We start from the raw sequence: 23074 nt of genomic DNA, 5'->3' as shown, positions 1-23074 counted from the left end.
AGAATTTGAAAGGATTTGTTGTATTGCTTTCTAGCTTCCAGTATTTCCTAAGAAGTAGAAAAGCGTTCTCATTCTTGATTCTTTTATGTGACCTGTTTTCAGTCTGTGGAAACTCTGGAAACATAGGATCATCAGTTTGAGCCCCGGTGTTTTTCCCCTTCTTAAGCAGGGTGCCCTCATCTGGGTTTGTTTTTTCATGCTGCTTGGCATGTACTTCATGACTCCTTTCAACATGGAAATGCCATCCATTTTCTTGAGCTGTTCCATTGATTTCCTCTCCCCATTTTCTCTGTTCTATCTTTGGAGACCTTGAGACCTCCTGTCTCAAGTGGAGGTGGACCTTCTAGTCTACTCCTCTGATTTTCTTGCCCTTTATTTTCCATCTCCTGCTCTTTTTGCTTTTTAGGAAATTCCATTGCCTTTATCTTCTAACCTGGGAGCTTTCTCGTTTTCTTTCTGGATGTTTTTTCATAATGATACAGACGCATGTGTGCGTAGGATGTATGTGCATACACATATATAATCATCTTGGTTTTCTAAATCTTGGTTGACATATCTTCTCTTACCTTTGAAAATATCACTCATCATTTAAAAATTCTCCCCGCATGGTACCTTTTTCCTCTATGTTGGTTTGTTTCTCTTTGGTTTTGTCTATATATTACATGTTAGAGACTTTCCTCAGGGTATCGTAATGTTTGTTTGCCCAGATTTGGGAGTGGAAGCTAGCACAATGCCTGGACTCTCTGAGGTTGTGCATAGGGCTTGTCACGCTGAGATCTAGCTGGACCACTTGGCTGGGTAATCTCTGATGTCAGTATCTTCAGGTCTTTCTTCATGGTCTGGTCACATTCACCAGACCAGACTCAACTATTCTGCCTGGAATGTAAGGATCTGACTATCAGCATTACGCTTTGTTTTTCCTAAAGTCTGTATGTGTTTATGTTTGTATAGACACGTATCTTTATGTCTCCATTGCCTTACACTTAAAATATTCTTAGTAATATGTGTTGAGTGATTAAATGAAGGTGCATGCTATTATCTTTATTTTGTAGTTGAGGAAACTTTGCCTATGGAGGTTAAGTATTCTGCCTAATTGATTCCAGCAGCCTTTCTTACTCCAAAGCCCTTGCAAGCTCTCTCCACACTTAGCAAAAGAGGAGTTTTACATGCTAGTCCGAGACTCATTTCAGAGGAGAATGATTGAAATGCCAAGATCTGTGTAACAAGTATGGCCCACACTTTGGCTCTCAAATTGTCATTAGGGAATGGGCAAGTTGAAGTGACCTTATCTGTAGTCATGTAGTACTAGTGGAAGTAAAATAAACCCCTCCGTCATTCTGGGCAACGCATCTTTTAGTTCTGCTTTCTTTTCTTTGGAAGAAGAAAATCCTTGAGTATTTAAATATTTGTGACAGAACTGGATCTCTGCCAGGGAACATGACTTATGCATTTGTCAAAACAGTGATATTTATGTAAACAGCCCCATCCTAAAGTATTTGACTGATGGCTGCAGATTGCTGCAGTCTGTAAAGGCATTCACCTTCCTAACCAGAGCTTGCAAGAGCTCTTCTGCCAGTTAGCCACACTCATTCCATTTCCTCTTTGCTACTTTGAAAGACATTCTCTCTTTGTGTGTGTGTGTTTTCTGCCATTATACTGTGATATGTCTACATTTTGTGTCTTTATATTTAACCTATTGGGATTTGTTGGATTTCTTGAATTGGTATGTTGGAGTTTTTCATTATTGCTGGAAAATTCTCAGCCATTGTCTCTTCAGATATTGGCGGTACCCTGTCTTCACTCTCATCCTGTTCAGGAACTCATCAGACATGTGTATTCATTTTTTTATTTTTATATTTATTTATTTATTTTTTAAAGATTTATTTATTTGACAGAGAGAGAGAGACAGCCAGCGAGAGAGGGAACATAAGCAGAGGGAGTGGGAGAGGAAGAAGCGGGCTCCCAGCGGAGGAACCTGATGTGAGGCTCGATCCTAGGACTCTGGGATCACGCCCTGAGCTGAAGGCAGACGCTTAACGACTGAGCCACCCAGGCGCCCCAGACATGTATATTTATTAGCACAGCATTCTCACTGTGTCTTCCACATGTCTTGACTTCTCTTCTACATTTTCCATCTTTTTGTGTATCTGGTTGAGATATTGATAATTTCTTCCAATCTGTCTTTTCAGTTCACAAATTCTTTCTTTAGCTATGATTAACTTGCTTTTAAGCCCATTTGTTTAGTTTTATATTGGTTGTGTTTTAGTTCTAGAAGCTCTGTTTGGTTCCCTTTAAAATAACCCATGTCTTTTTTATAGTTTGCTCTCTTATGTTTTCATGTTTCTTCTTTATTTCTTTAAACTTAGTAAGCATACTCATTTTATTATTTATTATCTATCTGATAATTCTTATACCTGAACTCTGCTTTTGCTGCTGAAAGACACCCTTTGGTATTTTTGTATTCTTGAAATAAACTTTGACCAGTTTCTTCTCGTTATCCTTAAACCTATTTGTGGGAAATTCATTGAGCCCTAGAATAAAGATACTTTCATCCAGACAGTGTGTATCTGCTTTGGCTAGACACCAGGAGACATTACTGTGTTGGGACCATGTTTTTAGGATTACCTACATGGTATGAATTTGGGCTGCAAACATGTAAGAGGGGGAGCTTATAATTACAACCCTCAGGCACTGTTGTATTTTTGTTTGTTTGTCTCTGCTCTGTTCACTACTGAGAAAATTTTCCTTGCAGGCCCCTTGAGGAGTGCTCATGGGGGAAGGAAGGTGAAAAGTTTGGTTTTGGTTCATCCTTACACAAAAGGTGTAGCCCTTTAGGATTCCAATTTAACAGGGCTGGATTCCTATCAGACTCCCATCTTAGGCAGACCCTGCTCTCACTGGTGTCCCCTTCTCTGGATTAGATCTTTAAAACCTAAATTCAAGTTGTTCAATTGCCTCAGGCAAAAGAGGTCTGGAGTCAGCTTATTTTCTCAGTTTCTTCTACTGTCTTTCCACATCTCTGTGAGCTCCTATCATTGGAGTGGCCCTCGCCTCTGTCTTTGTTCCTCTTCTTTTCCAGCTACAACTCACTCCCTTAATGCCCTTATTTAGTTTCATGACTTTAATTACAATCTCTGTGCTGACAGTTTCCGAACCTGTCTCCAGCCCGGACCTCTCTCTGTTACTGCAGACTCAAATATAATCTACTACTCCATATCCCTGATTGGTAATTCTAATAGAGATCGCAAATTTCACATGCCCGAGACAGAATTCCTGGACCGCTTCCACCTCCAGCCTTCCCCAGAGCAGTTAATGACTATCACACTTTTATAGTTGCCCCAGCCCAGATCCTTGGTTTCATACTTGCCTCCTCTTTCCCTCACACCCCACATCCATTTCAGGCAGTCCTCTTGGCTGTAACAGACCCATCCAGAATCTCACCACCTCCACTGCCCTCACTGGGCCAATGCCGCCACTGTCTCTCCTGAACTATTGCAGCAGCTCCTTACCTTCTGCCCTTGCTCCCCACAGCGTGTGCCTGTCCGTCAGATCACGTGCCTTCCCCACTCAGACTCTGCTCATCTCACTCAGCGTGAAGGCTTCGTGTTATCTGCCCTCACACACCTCCTCCTCCCCTCAGAGGCATCTCTGGGCTTTTCTCTTGCCGGTCTCCCTCTCAATTCTCTTCAGCCACATGGACGTGGCAGTTAGCTGCTTAGGATCTTTGTATCTCTTGCCCCTGCCTTGAATCCTCTTCCAAAGACACCCACTTTGTTCTTTAGGTATTTGATAGGTTGAAGCTTCTCAATAGGCTCTTCCGTAAGTGCCCTATTTAAAAGCATATGCCTCCCCTGCATTCTTTATCTACGTCTCTTTATTTTTCCTTAATGATCATGGCAGTTAGCTTCTGTGTAGTGTCATACACTATTCTAGGCACTTTACAAATATTAACACATTTAATCCTCAGAAACCCAATGTGTTACTTTTATCATTCCCATTTTACTGATAAGAAAATCAAGGCAGGGCCACTGGGTGGCTCAGTCGGTTAAGCATCTGCCTTTGGCTCAGGTCATGATCCCAGGGTCCTGGGATCGAGCCCCGCATTGGACTCCCTGCTCGACGGGGAGCCTACTTCTCTCTCTCTGCCCTCTGCCCCTCCCCCTGACTTGTGTTCTCTCTCACTTGCTCTGCTCTCTCTCAAGTAAGTTAAAAATCTTAAAAAAAGAAAAGAAAAGAAAATCAAAGCATGGAAAGGTTAAGTAATTTGCCCAAGGTCACACATACAGCTAGTAGGTGGCTGAGTTGGGATTTAAACAGTCTGACTGTAAAGTCTGCGCTGCTAACCGTATTCTGTGCTGTCTTTTTCCATAAGTAGCACTCGTCACCTTCTGTATTACGTAACTGCTCTGTTTAGTGTGGGTCTCTACCTGCCACCTCCACCCTATCTAAATGCCAGCTCCAGGAAGACAGGGTGTTTTTTTAAATCTGTTTTGTTTACTGCTATATTCCTACCACCTAGAACAGTGTCTAGTCAGTAGGTTCAAGGAGTATTTGTTGAAGAAAGAGATCTTTAAAAAGGATACTATGTACTGTTCTAAAGTTGTAAAGATGTTTTAAAGGATCCATTCAATAGACAATTTTCTGGGAGAAAAAAATCTAATCACTGTAAGAAGGAAATCAGAAAAACCCATTCAGGGTATGAAAAAGAGGGAAATGATCAAAGTTATCTCTTTTTCCCCTACAAGAAAGGCTAGCCCTTTGGAGTTCACCAGTAAATACTTTTAAACTTTTAGAATCAAATATACAGTTCCAGAGCAATGAAGGTCAGAACTATACATTCAGTAGCAATTAGGTCACAAGGCACTTGTATGACCTCGAGCATGTCCTTGGTCTTTTCTGTGCATGGTCTTTTTCTTTCTTTGTAAAATAGGTTGGCAATACTGATCTTACAGTATCGTTTAGATTACAAGTTATGATCTATGAAGCCTAGGATAATCCCTGAAAAGTAGTATTAGCACTTAGTAAATGATAGAAATTATTATGATAATGACTATTCAAGACACAACACACACAAAAGAAGACCCTATCCCAGATTGGTTTATCATTATACATTAGAAAAAAATAAAATACTAGTAAATAGACTAGTAAATGGCTTAATAGAATAATCTAACAAAAGAGTTTATCTGAATTTTTCATGAATTTTGTGAAAATCAATCAATATTGTATACTATGCCAATAGAATAAATAAGAAAAATCACATACTTAACTCAGGGGACATTTTGTACCCATTCTTTTAAAATGATTATTTTATAAATAAATTTAGTATCCATTCTTTTTTTTTTTTTAGATTTATTCATTATTTTAGAGAGAGTGAGCGAGTAGGGGGAGGGGCTTAGGGAGAGAATCCTCAAGTGCACTCCCTGCTGGGTGGGGAGCCCTACTCAGGGCTCAATCCCAGGATCCTGAGATCATGACCTGAGCCAAAATCAAGAGTTGGACGCTTAACCAACTAAGCCCTGAGTACACATTTTTTTTTTTAAGATTTATATATTTATTTTAGAGAGAGTGTGGTGGGAAGGAGGGGTGGACAGAGAGGAAGAGAGAAACCCAAGCAGACTCCATGCTGAGCACAGAGCCCCACTCCGGATTCACTCCTATGACCCTGAGATCACAACCTGCACCAAAGAGTTGGATCCTTAACCGACTGCACGACCCAGCTGTCCCCCCAGTACCCGTTCTTAGTAAAAAACAAAACAAACAAACAAACAAAAACTCAGCTTATGATGAAAAGCTGCTATATTAAGTAACCCATTTTGGACTTCGAGTGAGAAACATTGAAAGTATTCTTAGTTAAAATAAGCAAGAAAAAGAGAGTGCCTGCTGTCATCCTTGTGATTGATCTTATTTTAGTCCTGACCCAGTTGTTTAACATTCTCAAAATAAAACAATGAAAAAGGTTGTCCAGACTAGTAAAAGGTGTAAATACTGAAAAGAAAGAGGGGCGCCTGGGTGTTTCAGTGGGTTAAGCATCTGCCTTCGGCTCAGGTCATGATCCCAGGGTCCTGGTATCGAGTCAGGCGTTGGGCTCCTTGCTCAGTGGGGAGCCTGCTTCTCCTTCTGCCTGCTGCTCCCAGCGCTTGTGCTCTCTCCCTTTCTGTCAAATAAATAAATAAAATCTTCTAGAAAATATGAAGGGCCGCCTGGGTGGCTCATCCCTTAAACATCTGTCTTCAGCTCAGATCATGGTCCCAGGGTCCTGGGATTGAGCCCTGCATTGGGCTCTCTTTTGGGCTCTCTGCTCAGCAGGGAGACTGCTTCTTTCTCTCCCTCTGCCTGCCACTCCCCCTGCTTGGGCTCTCCCTCTGTCAAATAAATAAACAAGATCTTTTTTTTTTTAAGATTTTATTTATTTATTTGACAGAGAGAGAGGCAGTGAGAGAGGGAACGCAAGTAGGGGGAGTGGGAGAGGGAGAAGCAGGCTTCCTGCTAAGCAGGGAGCCCGATGCAGGGCTCGATCCCAGAATGCTGGGATCATGACCTGAGCTGAAGGCAGATGCTTAACGACTGAGCCACCCAGGTGCCCTAAATAAAGAAGATCTTAAAAAAATAACAAAAAATATTGAAAAGAAATAGAAATTCTTAATTATAGATGATATAATTTTATATTTAGAAAATCCTAATGAATCACAGAAAAACTTAATATGCATACAAATTCAGCGAAGTAGTTAGATATGGGATGAATATATAAAAATGAATAGCAGTGTTTATATGAGCTATAGCAAGTTAAGATTTCTTCAGTGTATTGGGGCACCTGGATGGTTCAGTCGGTTAAGCAGCCAACTCTTGGTTTCAGCTCAGGTCATGATCTCAGGTCCTGGAATTGAGCCCTGTGTCAGGCTCCACACTCAGTGAGGAGTCTGCTTGAGTATTCTGTCTTTCCCTCTCCCTTTGCCCTTCTGCCCACTCATACACGTGCTCTCTCTCTTAAATAAATAAAATCTTTAAAAAAATTTTCTTCAGTGTATATTCCATTTACATACATTAGCCACAATTCTTCTTAAACATAATAACATTAAATCATATAATCCATATATGGAGGCAATTATGAGACATTCCCAAAAACTTGAAAATAAAGAAAATAAGATAATCCTATGGGAAGTAAGCTATAAAATTAATTACTGAATGTGTTGGAACAGAGACGTGCAAGGTATCCTTAAAGAAACTGTTTCCCAAGCCTAATATTTAAACATAATCTGGTAGGAGGAAGAGGTCCCCAAGGTCAGCGATTCACGAGGACTGATGATTCTCAGCATATAATCACGCTCACTACTAAGATTTATCACAGTAAAAGGATACAGAGCAAAATCTCAAAGGGAAAAGGCACATGCGATCAAATCCAGAGAAGAGCAGGCACAAACTTCCAAGAGGCCTCTACCAGTGAAGTCACACAGGATGCACTCACTTCTTCTGGCAGCAAGTGAGACGACACGGGTGAACTGTTGACCAGCGAGGCTCACTAGGGACTCGGTGCCCAGAGTTTTCATTGGGGAAGCATCGTGTAGGCACCCTCTGCATGGCACATACTAACATGCCATTCTCCCAGAAGAAAATCAGGTGCTTAGCATGGTCCAGGTAAAGTGAGCTGCTCTCACCAGTTCTGCTGATGGTGGGAACCCGCCCCAAATCGGAGTCCCCAGAAGTCAGCCTACAGCCAACCTTGTAAGAAGGACTTTCAAAAGACTGCAGTCAGGCTTGTTAGGCAACTCTGTCCACACAGTATTGAAAAAAAGAAGAAGAAGAAGAAGAAGAGAAAGGTTGGTCAACGAGGGAAGCAAAGAAAAAGGAGACCTTGGGATGTAAATGTTAGCCATCTGCGTTTTCACGCTATCCAAGAACAATATCATCATGGCCAAAGATCCAGGAGGCCATCTCTGCAGCGTAAATAAATGGCGCAAGCTGCCTTATCTGAAGAATGATCCTTAATATCATTCAACTTACTCCCTTTGTTTTGATTGCAAGAAATTACTAATTTACTTCACTTGTTTAATTTTTTATATTGATATTATATTTACAAAGTCACAAAATCAAAAACTTCAAAAAGGCTTATTATGATATCTCTTTATATCTCCCAGTCTCAATCCACTCAGTTACTTACTCTCTCTCTATGGGTAATCACTGTTGTCTGTTTCTTGCTTATCCTTCTAGAATTTTTTTAACGTATATATAAGCCAAAATAAATACATAGTCTTTAGTCTTCTTAGCTATATAAATGGCAATAACATGCCATATACGACTGTTCTGTAGCTTACTTTGCTTTCACTTACTGAGAAATGTTGGAGGGGTGCCTGAGTGGTTCAGTCAGTTAAGCATCCAACTCTTGATTTTGCCTCAGGTCATGGTCTTAGGGTCATGAGATTGAGTCCTGCATCAGGCTCCATGCTGGGAGTGGAGCCTGCTTAAGATTCTCTCCCTTTCGGCGCCTGGGTAGCGCAGTCGTTAAAGCGTCTGCCTTCGGCTCAGGGCGTGATCCTGGCGATCCGGGATCGAGTCCCACATCAGGCTCTTCCGCTATGAGCCTGCTTCTTCCTCTCCCACTCCCCCTGCTGTGTTCCCTCTCTCGCTGGCTGTCTCTCTGTCACATAAATAAATAAAATCTTTAAAAAAAAAAAAGATTCTCTCCCTTTCCCTTTCCCCTCTGTGCCCCCACTCCTGGCCACCCCACTCTCTCTCTCTCAAAAAAAAAAAAAAAAAAATGAGAGCTCTTTCCATATCCATTCTTAAAGAACTTCTTTGTTCTTTTTTTTTCTTTTAAATAACTGCATAGTATCCCACTGTATGGTTGTGCCAGAATTTATTTTACCATTTTACCAATCCCTGTTGCTGGTCGTTTGGTTGTTTCTAGTCTTTACTATTACTACCAGTGCTGCAAGGAGTAACGTAAGGCTTAATGTTGTTCACAGGCTTGAGGATATATTGGTAGTATAAATTTTTGGTTGTAGAATTCCTGTGTAAACGGAATATAGATATTGCCAAATTGTCTTCTAAAGAATTTGTTCCAATTTATACTCCTATCATCTACATATGAGTATTAATTTCCCTACATTCTTGCCAGTAGTGTATATTTTCAACTTTTGGAAAATTTGCTACACTGTTAGGTTAAAAAATGATATTGTAGGGGCGCCTGGGTGGCACAGCGGTTGGGCGTCTGCCTTTGGCTCAGGGCGTGATCCCGGCGTTATGGGATCGAGCCCCACATCAGGCTCTTCCGCTATGAGCCTGCTTCTTCCTCTCCCACTCCCCCGGCTTGTGTTCCTTCTTTCGCTGGCTGTCTCTATCTCTGTCGAATAAATAAATAAAATCTTTAAAAAAAAATGATATTGTAACGTAGCTTTGATTTTATTCTCTTATTATCAGTGAGGTTGAGCATCTTTACAGTTATATTCCCTTTTCTGTGAATTTCCTGTTATTTTCCACTCATTTTTCTGTTGTATCAGTGGTCTTTTTCTTATAGATTTGGAGAAGCTCTTTCTATATTAAGGAGATTAATCTTTGTAATGTGCATTGCAGGTATTTTTCCCAGTTTATCATTTTGCTTTTGATTTAGTTTATGCTGTATTTTACTATGCACAAGCCTTTGATTTTGTAACTGGGTTTATTAATCTTTTTTTTTAAGTTTATTTTTCAGTAATCTCTGTACCCAACATTGGGCTTTAATTTATGACCCCAAGATCAAGTCTTGCTTGCTCTTCCAACTGAGCCAGCCAGGCGCCCCGGGGTTTATTAATCTTAATTATAATAGTTAGGAAAATCTTCTAGGTTATAAAAAAAATAACCCTTATTTTCTTATATTTTCTTTCAGCAGTTTTATTGCTTAATTTTTTTTACATTTAAATCTCTATATGTTTGGAATTATCCAAGTGTGCGGTATGAAGTATGGAGTCAGCTTTTTTTTTCTAAATAGCTATCCAGTTTTTTCCTACTGGATAGCCATCTAGCCACCAAATTTTCCTACTTTCTTAAAAATTTTATTTTAGGGGCGCCTGGGTGGCGCAGTTGTTAAGCGTCTGCCTTCGGCTCAGGGTGTGATCCCGGCGTTATGGGATCGAGCCCCACATCAGGCTCCTCCACTATGAGCCTGCTTCTTCCTCTCCCATTCCCCCTGCTTGTGTTCCTTCTCTCACTGGCTGTCTCTCTCTCTGTCAAATAAATAAATAAAATCTTTAAAAAAATTTTTTTATTTTATTCATTTATTTTAAGTAATCCCTACACCCAGTGCGTGACTCAAACTCACGACCCTGAGATCAAGTGTTGCATGCTCTTCCAACTAAGCCAGCCAGGCACTCCAAATTTTCCTACTTCCTAGTTTGAACTATCATCTTTATTATATATACTCAAGTCCTGTCTGTTTTGGGGTCTAATTTTGGATTCCTTGTCCTCTTCCATTGGTCTTCTGCCTACTCTTATGCCAGTGCCACATTATTTTTAGTTACTGAGGCTTTAAAGTATGTTTCAGTATCTCACGAATCTAGTTCCCTCTCTTTGTTCTTTTTCAGAGTTTTCCTGGCTAATCTCCTTTTTCCATATTATAATTATTTTTTTCAGTTTCAGGAAAAATATCTGTGGCCATTTTATTGAGGTTTGTTCAAATTTCAATAAATTAGTATAATGATGTCTTTAGAATGGGTTTTTCTCTAAGAACATACTGTGTCTTTCCATCCTTTAGAGAAAGGATATCCTTAATCAAGCAAAGAGTGTTGTGTTTGAGTGTCAGCTTTAATTCTCACTGTAAATTAACATATTGATATTCTGGTTTTATACATCATTCTGTGTGAGCAGTTAATTTGATTCACAATGAGAAATGGTTGCAGGCTTCTCTGATTACTCCCCAGTAAGTCAGGTTTTAGAGCCTCTGAGGCTAAGAGCCAGATTCTAGAGCTTGGAAAACCCACCCTTGTAAATATTGGTGTATATTGCCCATTGGGGTGGCCTCTTGGGAGACAGCCAGACGACCTCTCCCTGTAACACTACAACTATGTATATGCCTTTATTTTAAAAATCAATAGTTTACTTTTTTGTAAACTTCACTATTTTAAGAAAGCCTATTATGTGTGGTAGTTAAACATGGATGGCAGTCTGTTCAGCTGTTACTGATATTTCTGCATCTGCTTATGAGTAAAAGGGCCCTATCTACACTAATGATGTGCTTTGGAAAATTACCGAGTAACTATCTTTGGTCAAATTTTTAATGAAAGTTATAAATTCTTATATGTTACAGAATTTCACAAACCTATTTGGACAGCCACTAGTCTGCTTGCTTTCTCCTACCGCATATCCGAAAGCTTTACAAGGTATGTTGTCATTACCTGCTATATCCAGAGGTTGCAAATAAACACTGTAGCATTTTGAATAATACTGATCTTTGTCTCCCCACCTATAATGATCACATGTGGATTTATAGTGTTTAACGTGGCAGGTGTCAATCCAAAAGTCTTACCAACAACTAGGGTTCTTTAATGTGCTACCATTAGGTCTTAAGATAATTTTAAAAGAAATGATATGTTGTCCCTGAGAAAAAGGTATTTTTGGTCCCTTACTGTTGGGGAACTCATGATTTGTGAATTTTAAAATTTGTTTTGCAGGTGTTTTTTTGTTTGGTTTTGGTGTGCGTGTCGTCCTTCTCACAGCATGATTTCCTGTGATCTAGCTACATATTTTAGGCATCTTTTAAGACCATACGATTTCTGGTCTAGAAAACTTCTCAGCCTGTGCCTAAGAGTTAGGATAACCTTACTGGCACAACTTAAAGGGTTTCTTTTATTCACATTTTTACCTTGTTGTATTTTTTAAATAAAAGAACCTCTTTTCAGTGTGCTAGGAGGGAGACGGTGTGTCCATGTTATGGCTGGTTCTCAGATGGCTGAGAAATTAAAGACTATGTCTTTAATAATTTGTCCTTGATAAGCAACATGTAAAATCTAATTCTCGCTCCCAGTCATTAAGCTAGGTAAAAACTAAACAAACCTTAACCCTGTTTTAGCAGTACTTGTCACTGTTTCACTATCTCCCTGACTGTGAATAGTGCTGATGTCTGTCTGTGGGAGATGGCATTTTACTGCTACTTCCCAGCCCGAAGTCGTGTCTGCTGACATAGTTTGACACAGGAAGTGATGGTCAGCATTTGAAAGCCTGAGAGAAGCTGGAGACTTTTCACCGTTGTTTTAAGGTAAGTTTTGCTATTTAACAGGAAAAAACATGTAGAAATATTAAGTTCCTGTATCCAAAAGTCAAATTACTAAGGGATAGAACTTACCTTCAAACAACGGTAAAATTCTCCTGCTTTGAGGACTTTGTTAACCTGTTTCCTGTCATTTCTAGAGAAATGTAACCCCTTCCAATTACTTAAGAGTGCTTTCTGCTGTCAATTTGTCCTATCAAGATGAAGCTTTATTTAAAATTGCACGATCTAATCGGTTAATACCAAGATTATTCGTTCCGAAAGGCTTTATTGCATAGAGGTTAAAAACAGAGACTCTGGAGGCAAGCTGATTGAATTTGAATTTCGACTACCACTGACTAGCTATGTGCCCTTGGGAAGTTACATAGCCATTCTGTGCCTCAGTTTCTTTCCTATCAAATGGAGATAATAATAGTACCTCCTCGTTAAATAATTCTGGGTATATAGTAAGTATTCAATATGTGCTGTCATTTTTTAATGGTCATTATTATTAATGCTTATTATCATGTTTAGCTGTAGTATACGTCCTTAACATTTTTTAGTCCAGTATCATATTTTTGTGCTAGAAAGCTTAGACCTCTAGTCCCTTAAATATGGCCCATCTGGGCACAAAGCTAGCAGATACTTAAGTATTTGGGATGTCTAATTAGGTTCCTGCACCTCTGGTATTTAAAGTCTCCAGTTCTCCCTTGAACCATGAGTTACATCATCATACCACAAACATTTATTCAGCATTTATTTATCAAGTACTGTGTTGGGCACTGGAGATAACAGTCTGACCAGACAAACACAGTATGTTCCTCACAGAGCCAAAGATACAACCTAAGAGGCATTTCTTGTAGGTGCTATTAGTGTTTCATAGGAGAAAACACATGGAACACGTAAGAGGAACTCCTAAACAGCCCTTGCAGGTGAAGAAAATGGATAAAAAATGTCAAAGTGGAGTTAAAGGTTATATAGAATTATATGGAGCTGAGACATGGTTAACAGGAGTATTCTAGCAGAATAGCATGTGAGCCCAGACATAAGCGCTCTGTGATGAGAGAGTTTATAGAACATTTTTTTTAAGATTTTATTTTTATGTAATCTTTACACTCAACGTGGGGCTTGAACTCACAACCCCAAGATCAAGAGTCATGTGCTTTACCCACTGAGCCAACCAGGTGCCCCAGTTTATGGCACATTTAGAGAAATTAAAGTACTTCCTGCTAGTGGAAGGATAGGGTGTGGGATTGTGTGACTGAATCATGAAAAACCTTTTAGGATTTGTGAAGAGATTTAAATGGAGGACAGTGGGGTGCCATCAAAAGATTGTGAACGGAAGAGTAGCATGGAAAAGCATTCGTTAACCTTGTGGAGAATGGATTGGAGAGGAGCATTGATGGAAATAGGGAGATGGTGGCGGCTTCAAAAGATACTAAGCCCAGAGAGCCACGAGGATTTGGTGATGGATTGGATATGAGGGAATAAGGGAGAGGAAGGAGGCAGGGGTGAACTTCCAGGTTTCTGGCTAAGATGCTGGTAGAAATGATAGTACTGGATAAGAAGCAGATTTGTAGAGAACAAAAGAGGGGAAAATTTGCTTTCAATTTCTGACATGTTGGGTGTAAGGTTACCTTTGAAACTTAGGTTGAATATTGTAGTCTAGAGCAACTCTGTCCAATAGAAAGGTAATGTAAGTCACGCGTAATTTTAAATTTTCTAGTAGCCATATTAAGAAAAGTTTAACAGGTGAAATTAATGTTAATGCCTCTTTTTGTAGTGAGGCTTTGAAGTCCTACATATGTTTTACATTTCACAGTGCACCTCACTTTGGATCAGTCATATTCTAAGTGTCCAGTAGCTACAGTAGGACAGTGCAGTTTTAGACCTAATGAGCTCAATCTAGGCTGCAGATAAGAGAACTAGGAATCAGTAGACATATAAATGATAACTGAAATTATGGGAGTAGGTGAGATCAGCAATGTGTGGTGTCAAAGAAAGAAAATACTGATATTTAAGGAATAGGCAGAGAAAGAGCAACTAACAAAAGGGAATGAAAAAGTTTGCCAATTCGAGTACTCATCAGAGAATTCTATCATGAACCACCCGTGTACTTGCCATATTTGGATACAATTTGTTAGTTGGAGTGAAAAAGACAAAGGAATATGTTCCTTTTCCATTTTTCTTAATTTTACTAGCCTTTGTCTTAAGTTTGTTCAGCAGAAAGCAGTGTACCTGGGATGTTTTTATAGTTGCATGCAGAATCTACTTTATTGAATTATGATTTAATGATACAACTTTAATTTTGTATATTATCATTATATTAAAAATATTCCTCAAATGCATCTCTTATCTTTTGCAAAACTGTTGTCTATATATATTTAACATGTTTGTTATTACAGATCAATCTCAACGAGGTAGCCTCTTCACTCTCTTTTTGAACAATCCTCTAATGGCCTTCCTATTTGTCTCTGGATTGTCAAGCATGCGCAGAGGCCTATGGGAAAAGTGTCAAGAATATCTTCGAAAAATCAACCGCGATATTGCCCAGCTACTGACCCATTCACGTTCAATAGGTACCCTACTAATCTAACTGCACACTTAACATACTATAATGGTTTTATATGGTTGAAATTGTTTGAATTTGTAAAGGTATTTGTTGAAGGCAGGAAAGTTGAGAAGGTTTTCCTGAACTTTCTTCCCCTTTGAAATGAGTTTTTCTTTTAAGCATCTTTTTACTGTCATCTTTCTCCTCTTTGCAGATCAAGCATTTCTCCAGTTTTTTGGAGATGAGTTTCTTCGCTTGCTTCTCACAAGATTTATCTTTTGTTCAGCCACCATGAGGATGCACAAGATTTTTCGGGTAGGCAAAGAATATTATTAAAGATCAATTTTACCATTTTAGGTATTTAGGAATCATGTATTATATTTTATTGAGTATACTGTATTAAATAAAATTTGAATAGATCCAAAATAATATTTACAAATTATTATGCAGCATATAAAGATGACTCATATAAGGCACATCTGAATACTCCCCATCCAGTTTAAGAAGTAGAACATTTTCATTACCTTTTGGCCCCTCCCAAATCCTCTCTCTCTCAAATGAAATTAAAATCCTGAATTTTATAATTATCATTCATTTTTCTTTATAGTTTTGCCACATGTATTTATATTCTACACAACATGTTGATGGATCCATATTTGTACGTATTCTTCTACAGCCTGCTTTTTTTCACCTACTATTATATTCCTGAGATTCAGCCAAGTTGATGACAACTGTAGCTTTCATCCATTTGTTTTCACTGTGCTATAGGATTCCACTGTTTGACTCTATATCAAAAATTTCTTGGGGCGCCTGGGTGGCGTAGTCGTTAAGCATCTGCCTTCGGCTCAGGGCGTGATCCCAGCGTTCTGGGATCGAGCCCCACATCAGGCTCTTCCGCTGGGAGCCTGCTTCTTCCTCTCCCACGCCCCCTGCTTGTGTTCCCTCTCTCGCTGGCTGTCTCTGTCAAATAAATAAATAAAATCTTTAAAAAAAAAAATTTCTTGTCCATTTTACTGATAATGGACATTTAGGTTGTTTCCATTTTTTTATTGTTACAAACAATGCCACTGTGAAATCTTCTATAAGTTACTTGGTACACATGTATAAGATTTTCTGTAGTGGAATGTGAGGTCAGATTATAAAGCAGCTTCAACTTTACTAGGTAATGCCAAATGTTTTACAAAGTGGTTGTATCAATTTACACTCACTAGCAGTGTGTAAGAGTTACTCTTGCTCTAATTCTCACCAGTACTTGTTGCAGTCTTACTTTATATCATGTGAATCTAATGGGTATAAAATAGTAGTTCATTGTGGGTTTAATTTTTATTTCCGAGATTGCTTGTAGGTTGAGCAATTTTTCATGTCTTATTCTGTGTTCCTCTTTGTGAAGAGTGTGTTCAAATCTTTTGTCCATTTTGCTCTTAAGTGATTTGGTTTTTTTCTATGAATTCATATAACTACATAACGCTGTTTATTGAGGTTTTAAAAATTTTGGCCATTATATTTTTCATTTCTATAAGTAACATTTGGTTCTTTTTCAAATATGCCTGAACATTTTTTAAATATTTCATTTGTTAATTTGAGAGAGAGCGTGAGTGGGGGGAGGAGCAGAGGGAAATGGAAGGAGAGAGAATCTCCAGCAGACTCTGCACTGAACGTTGAGCCTGACTCAGGGCACAGTCTCACAACCCTGAGATCATGACCTGAGCCGAAACCAAGAGTTGGATGCTTAACCAACTGAGCCACCCAGGCACCCCATGCCTAAACATTTTTAAGTCTCTTGCAACTTTTAGTTTAAAAAAATGATTATTTTTTCCATTTTATTATGGTAATTTTAAATATGAAAGAACTGTACAGTGAATATCCATATGTACATTAGCTAGGTTCTGTAGCTAACATTTTGATATATTTGCTTTGGTATATTTGTCCATTTATCCATTCCTCTTTCCATTCATCTGTTTATCTCATTTGGTGATGTGTTTTGAAATAAATGGTGGACATCAATAGATTTTACCCCTCAACACTTCGTCATACATATAAATAACTATACACACATATACACACTTCTTTTTTTTAATGTAAAGTTCATATACAGGGAAGTGCACAGAACTAATATGTTCCATTAGGTGAGTTTTGACAAATATATACACCTGTGTAACTCAAACCAAACCAGTTACACAACATAGCATCATTCCAGAAAATTCTCTCTATATCTTTGTCCAGCCAATCCAGTACCCATTACCCCAGAAGCAATGCTATTTTTATTATTTTCACTTTAGCTTAGTTTCACCTTTTCATGAACTTGAATTATACAATATGTACTCCTTTGTGTAAACCTTCTTTGACCAAGCATGTGGTTCCTGAGATTCATCCATGATTCATACAGAAGTAGCTCATTCCTCTTTATTACTGAGTAGTAGTCCATTGTCTGAATATACCACAGTTTATTTAGGCCTTCTCCTTTAGGCCTAAAACTACCTGGGCAGTTTTAAATTTTTGACTACTATAAATGAAGCAGCCGTGAACATTCTTGTACAAGTCTGCTTAGACATATGTTTTGAATTTTCTTGGTCATAGGGTAGCTATATGTTTAGTTTTACTAGAAACTGCCAGACTTTTTCTCAGAATATTTGTACCACTTTTTGTTTCCAGCAACAGTGTATGAAAGTTTCTCTATATCCTTGCCAACATTTGGTTGTCAGTCTTTTAAATTTCAACCATTTTTGTGAAATTTTTTTTAAAGATTTCGTTTATTTATTTAAGAGAGAGAATGAGCATGAGCAGGGGGAGGGGCAGAGGGAGAACCAGACTCACCACTGAGCAAGCAACGCAACATGGGGCTCAATCCCAGGACCCCAGGATCGCGACCCGAGCAGAAGGCAGATGCCCAACTGACGGAGCCACTGGGCATCCCCATTTTTGTGAATTTATAGTGGTATCTTCATTGTAGTTTCAGTTTGCTTTTCACTGAATAATGTGATGTTAGACATCTTTTCATGTGCTTCTCAGCTGTATTTTATTGCATTCTGTGGCTTACCTTTTTCTTTTTTTTTTTTTTTATTTTTTTTTTTTTTAAGATTTTATTTATTTATTTGACAGAGACAGCCAGCGAGAGAGGGAACACAAGCAGGGGGAGTGGGAGAGGAAGAAGCAGGCTCATAGCAGAAGAGCCTGATGTGGGGCTCGATCCCATAATGCCGGGATCACGCCCTGAGCCGAAGGCAGATGCTTAACCGCTGTGCCACCCAGGCGCCCCTACCTTTTTCTTTTCTTGAACCAGTAGCTTTTCCTAACAGTGGCTTTTAAATTTTTGTTGAAGTTTCAACTAACCAATTTTCTTCTTTTGTGGTTTGTGTTTTATCCAAGAAATGTTCACCTATTCCAAAGTCACAAAGATTTTTTTCCAAGTTTTTTTCTAGGAGTTTTATAGCTTTAGCTTTTTTACATTTAGGTCTATGATATATTTTGAGTTATTTTTGTTTACAGTGTAAGGTAAGGGTTCAAGGGTTTTTTCTTTCATATGGATATGAAATTATTTTAGTGTCCTCGAAATGGTTATCCTTTTGTCATTGAATTGCTTTTGTAACGTTTTTGAAAATCTGTCAACCATATATGTATAGAGATATTTCTAGACTCTAAATTCTGTTCCATTGACCAATGGCATTTTTCTCCAATACACTACTACCTTGATTATTCCAGTTTTGTTTTGTTTTGCTTTTTTATTGATTATTCCAGTTTTAGAGTAAGTCTTAAAATCCTGTAGTGTGAGTCCCCTGAAATTTAAGTGTTTGGGTTATTCTAGGGACTTTCTATGTGAAATTTAGCAGCAACTTAACATTTTGATTGGGATTGCATTTAATCTATGCAACCAGTCTGGAGAATTATATTTTAATAATATTGAGTCAATCAATGACTATGGTATATTTCCCCATTTATTTAGGGCTTCAGTTTCTCTCCAGTGTTTTATGATTCTTATCTGGTAGGCGTTTTATTTATCTTAATAAATTTATTCCAGAGTATTTCAAGTGTAGAGATGCATTATAAATAGAATTGTATTTTTTTCATTTTCCAATTATTTGTTGCTAATGCACAGAAATACTGCTGTTTTTAAAATTGATCTTGTTTCCTTGTAGTCTTGCTAAATTGAAGTATTAGTTCTGTTAGCTTTTTTATACATTCCTTAAGATTTTGTATGTACATGATCATGTCATTTTCAAACAAAAATAGTTTTTACTTCTTCCTTTCCAATACATATGCCTTTTATTATGGTGGGGTTTTGTTTGTTTTGTTTTAGCTTTTGTACTTTATTTCAAGGTTAGGTCTTCTGGTAAAATGTTGAATAGAACTAGTAAGAATGGATATCCTTGCCTTGTTCCTGGTTTTAAGGGAAAAATATTTAATCTTTTACCATAAATTAGATGTTGACTGTTGGTTTTTCATAGATGCCCCGTTTCAGGTTGACTGAGCTCCCTTCTGTTCATAATCTGTTGAGATTTTTTTATCAGTAATAGGTATGGAAGATTGCCAAATGCTTTTTTTCCTCACTAATTAATCTAATATGTATTAATTCTGTTAACACGGTGAATAGCATTGGATGATTTTTCTAACAGTAAGTTCAGCCTTGTATATCTGGGTTAATTGTATTTTGTGGTCATGTATTATCCTTTTGCATTGCTGGATTCTAATTTGCTGGTATTTCCTTATAGATCTTTGCATCTTTTGTTATGAATGAGTATGGGACTTAATTTTCTTTTCTCTTAATGTCTTCATGTGGTTTTGTTATCAGGGAATTGCTGACTTCATAAATTGAGTTGGGATGTGTTTCATTCTTTTCTATTTCTTAAAGTTTCTTTAGGATTGTATTATTTCTTCCTTGAAAGGTTGATAGCATTCACCAGTGAAGCCATCTGGACCTGGAGTTTTCATTTTTGGAAGTTTTTAAATTGTGAATTCAATTTCAAAGGCTTTTGATGTGTTCTGTTTTTCATAGTCAGTTTTGATCATTTGTGTCTTACAAGTTCATTTGTCTAATTTATTGCAAAACATTGCTTATAATAGTCCATTATCCTTTTAATCCATATAGGCTCTCTAGTGATCTCTTATCCTCATATTGGTAATATTTCCTGTCTTATTTTTTCTTTTTCAGTCTAAGAGTTTGTTAGTCTTAGTGATCTTTCCAAATAAACAGCTTTTACTTTCATTGACTTTTTTTTTAACCACTATTCATCTTTTTATAATCTATTTCCACAAATATTTATTGTTTTTCTTCTTTATAATTACAATTGCCTTTTAAACAACACAGGTTTGAGCAGTCTGGTCCACTTATCTGTGAATTTTTGTTATATAGTACAGTACTGTAAATGTATTTTCTCTTCCTAATGATTTTCTTAATACCATTTGCTTTTCTCTAGCTTACTTTATTGTAAGAATATAGTACATAATACATATACATATAAAATATGTGTTAATCGGCTCTTTATGTTATCAGTAAGGCTTTCCAGTCAACAGTAGGCTCTTAGTTAATTTTGGGGAGCCTAAAGTTATATATGGATTTTTTTTTTAAGATTTTATCTTTAAGTAATCTCTACACTCAACATGGGCCTCGAACTTACAACCCCAAGATCAAGAGTCACATGTTCCTGGGGCGCCTGGGTGGCACAGCGGTTAAGCGTCTGCCTTCGGCTCCGGGCGTGATCCCGGCGTTATGGGATCGAGCCCCACATCAGGCTCCTCCGCTATGAGCCTGCTTCTTCCTCTCCCACTCCCCCTGCTTGTGTTGCCTCTCTCGCTGGCTGTCTCTATCTCTGTCGAATAAATAAATAAAATCTTTAAAAAAAAAAAAAAAGAGTCACATGTTCCACCTACTGAGCCAGCCAGGTGCCCCATAAAAGTTATGTGTGGATTTTCAATTGTGTTGGGGTCGGCACTCCAAAACCCCCCTCCTCTGCATTGTTCAAGGGTCTACTATACTTTGATTTTAATTTGCTCTTTTAATTTCTCTTTTTTTTTTTTTTTAGATTTTATTTATTTATTTGAGAGAGAGAGATTATGAGCACAGGCAGGGGAAGTGGCAGGCAGAGGGAGAAGGAGAAGCTGGCTTCCTGACGGGTAGGGAGCCTGATGTGGGGCTCAGTCCCAGGACCTTGGGATCATGACCTGAGCCAAAGGCAGATGCTTAAACAACTGAGCCACCCAGGTGCCCCTAAAATGGATTTTTTTTTTCAATAGCATTACTTAGGTCCTGCTTTTTTTTTTTTTATTTAGTTTGCCAATCTTTACCTTTCATTTGATATTTTTAGTTTTGAATTATTTTTTTTTAAGATTTTATTTATTTATTTGTCAGAGAGAGAGAACAAGCAGGAGGGGAGCAGCAGGCAGAGGGAGAAGCAGGCTTCCCTGAGCCAAAGGCAGATGCTTAACTGACTGAGCCACCTAGGCATCCCTGAATTTTTATGTTAAATGCAATTTTTAACATAGTTTGATGTAAATATACTATTATTTGTTATCTATTAGTCCTGGCTGTGGTTTGTACCTTTTTCTTTTTCTGCTGCTTTCATCTTCATTTGAATTAGCTGAGGTTTTGTTTTGTTTTGGTTTAGAATTTTATTTTAATAACACTATTGATTTAACCTCTATCTGTTGTTTTACTTTTTAATACAACTTCACATTTAATATAATTGTCTTATAACAATATACTTACATATTCTCCTTCCCAACTCTGTACATTTGACTTTTATGAATTGGTGTATAGTAAATGATACTTTGGTTAGCATAGCATTAAATAGTCAGTGATTTTTTTTTTTAAAGATTTTATTTACTTATTTGACAGAGACAGCCAGCGAGAGAGGGAACACAAGCAGGGGGAGTGGGAGAGGAAGAAGCAGGCTCCCAGCGGAGGAGCCTGATGTGGGGCTCAATCCCATAACGCCGGGATCACGCCCTGAGCCGAAGGCAGACGCTTAACGACTGCACCACTCAGGCACCCTAGTCAGTGATCTTTTTAAAAACTTTAAATGATGGGGCACCTGGGTTGCTCAGTTGGTTAAGTGTCTGCCTTTGGGTCTCAGGGTCCTGGGATTGAGCCCCATGTCAGGCTCTCTGCTCCGCAGGGAGCCTCCTCTCTCTCCCTCTGTGCCTCCCCTTGTTCATGCACTCTCTCTCTCGCTTTCTATCTCAAATAAAACTTTAAGAAAATTTTTAAATGAGAAAAAAATCAAATATATTTACCATTTTTGGCATTCTTTATTTCTTCCTCTATTTAATTTTCCATCTGCTATCATTTTTCTTTCTACAGAATTTCCTTTATCATTTCTTACAGTGCAAATCTGGTGGTGATTAGTTCTTTCATTATTTATCTCTCTGAAACAGTCTTTATTTCACTCTGATTTTTTTGAACCATAGGTTGTTTAGGAATATGTTGTTTTGTATCTAAATATTTGAGTTATTGGGGCACCTGGGAGGCTCCGTCTGTTGAGTGTCCAACTCTTGATTTCGGCTCAGGTCATAATCTTGGGGTTATGAGATCGAGCCCCCCCCATTGGGCTCTGTGCTCAGCACAGAATTTGCTTGAGAGTCTCTTCTCCCTCTCTATCTGACCCTCCCCCCGCTCTCTCTCTCTCAAATAATAAATATTTTTTATAATAATAAATATTTGAGTTTTTATCTTATTGATTTCTAAGTTAATTCCTTTGTGGTCAGATAATATACTTTGTATGGCTTAAGTCCTTTTAAGTTATTGAGACTTATTTTATCATCCAGATGTCATCTATCATGATAAATGTTCCAAGGACACTTGCAGTAAACATACATGCTGCTAGTGTCATATATTATCAGATGAAGAGTTTTATAAATGTCTGTTAGATCACCTTGGCTTATGATGTTGTTCATCACAGTTTTTATATCTACTGATTTTCTGAAATTTGTTCTATCAATTATTGTGATGTGTAATGTGTCTTTTCATTTTTCTCTGGGTATTTTTAAGATTTTCTCTTATTATTTCCTATAATTTGATTATGATGTACCTTGATAGGGTTTTCTTTCTTTCTTTCTTTCTTTTAATTGGGGTTCATTGATCATCTTGGATCTGTGGAATATTTTCAGAATATTTTGGAATACTTTTGGTTCAAATATTTTTCTTCCTCCATTCTCTCTCGGACAACCTATTGTTGTCTAATTATCAACTCTTGTTAACCTGCACATCACTTCATGTGCTCTTCATTTTTCTAAAAAAGTCTTTTTCTTTCTGTTTCGGTTTATATTGCTATGTCTTCAAGTTCACTGATGTTTTCTTCCTTAGTGACTAATATGCT

The 23074-nt window shown here is 38.0% G+C and overlaps 1 protein-coding gene across 2 annotated transcripts in view; it reads left to right on the top strand.

The window, feature by feature from the left end:
* SCAI (suppressor of cancer cell invasion) overlaps window positions 1-23074 on the top strand; it is a 126831-nt gene that overhangs the window by 101001 nt on the left and 2756 nt on the right. For both annotated transcript variants that reach the window (XM_040631877.1, XM_040631878.1), the window contains 3 exons: window positions 11276-11348; window positions 14620-14793; window positions 14980-15080. In XM_040631877.1, the coding sequence (XP_040487811.1) occupies window positions 11276-11348; window positions 14620-14793; window positions 14980-15080 (348 nt within the window). The remainder of the gene's footprint in view (window positions 1-11275; window positions 11349-14619; window positions 14794-14979; window positions 15081-23074) is intronic.

Source organism: Ursus maritimus, unplaced genomic scaffold, assembly GCF_017311325.1.
Source record: "Ursus maritimus isolate PB19 unplaced genomic scaffold, ASM1731132v1 scaffold_17, whole genome shotgun sequence".
Classification (NCBI taxonomy): Eukaryota; Metazoa; Chordata; class Mammalia; order Carnivora; family Ursidae; genus Ursus; species Ursus maritimus.
This window is presented reverse-complemented; position numbering and strand designations above follow the sequence as displayed.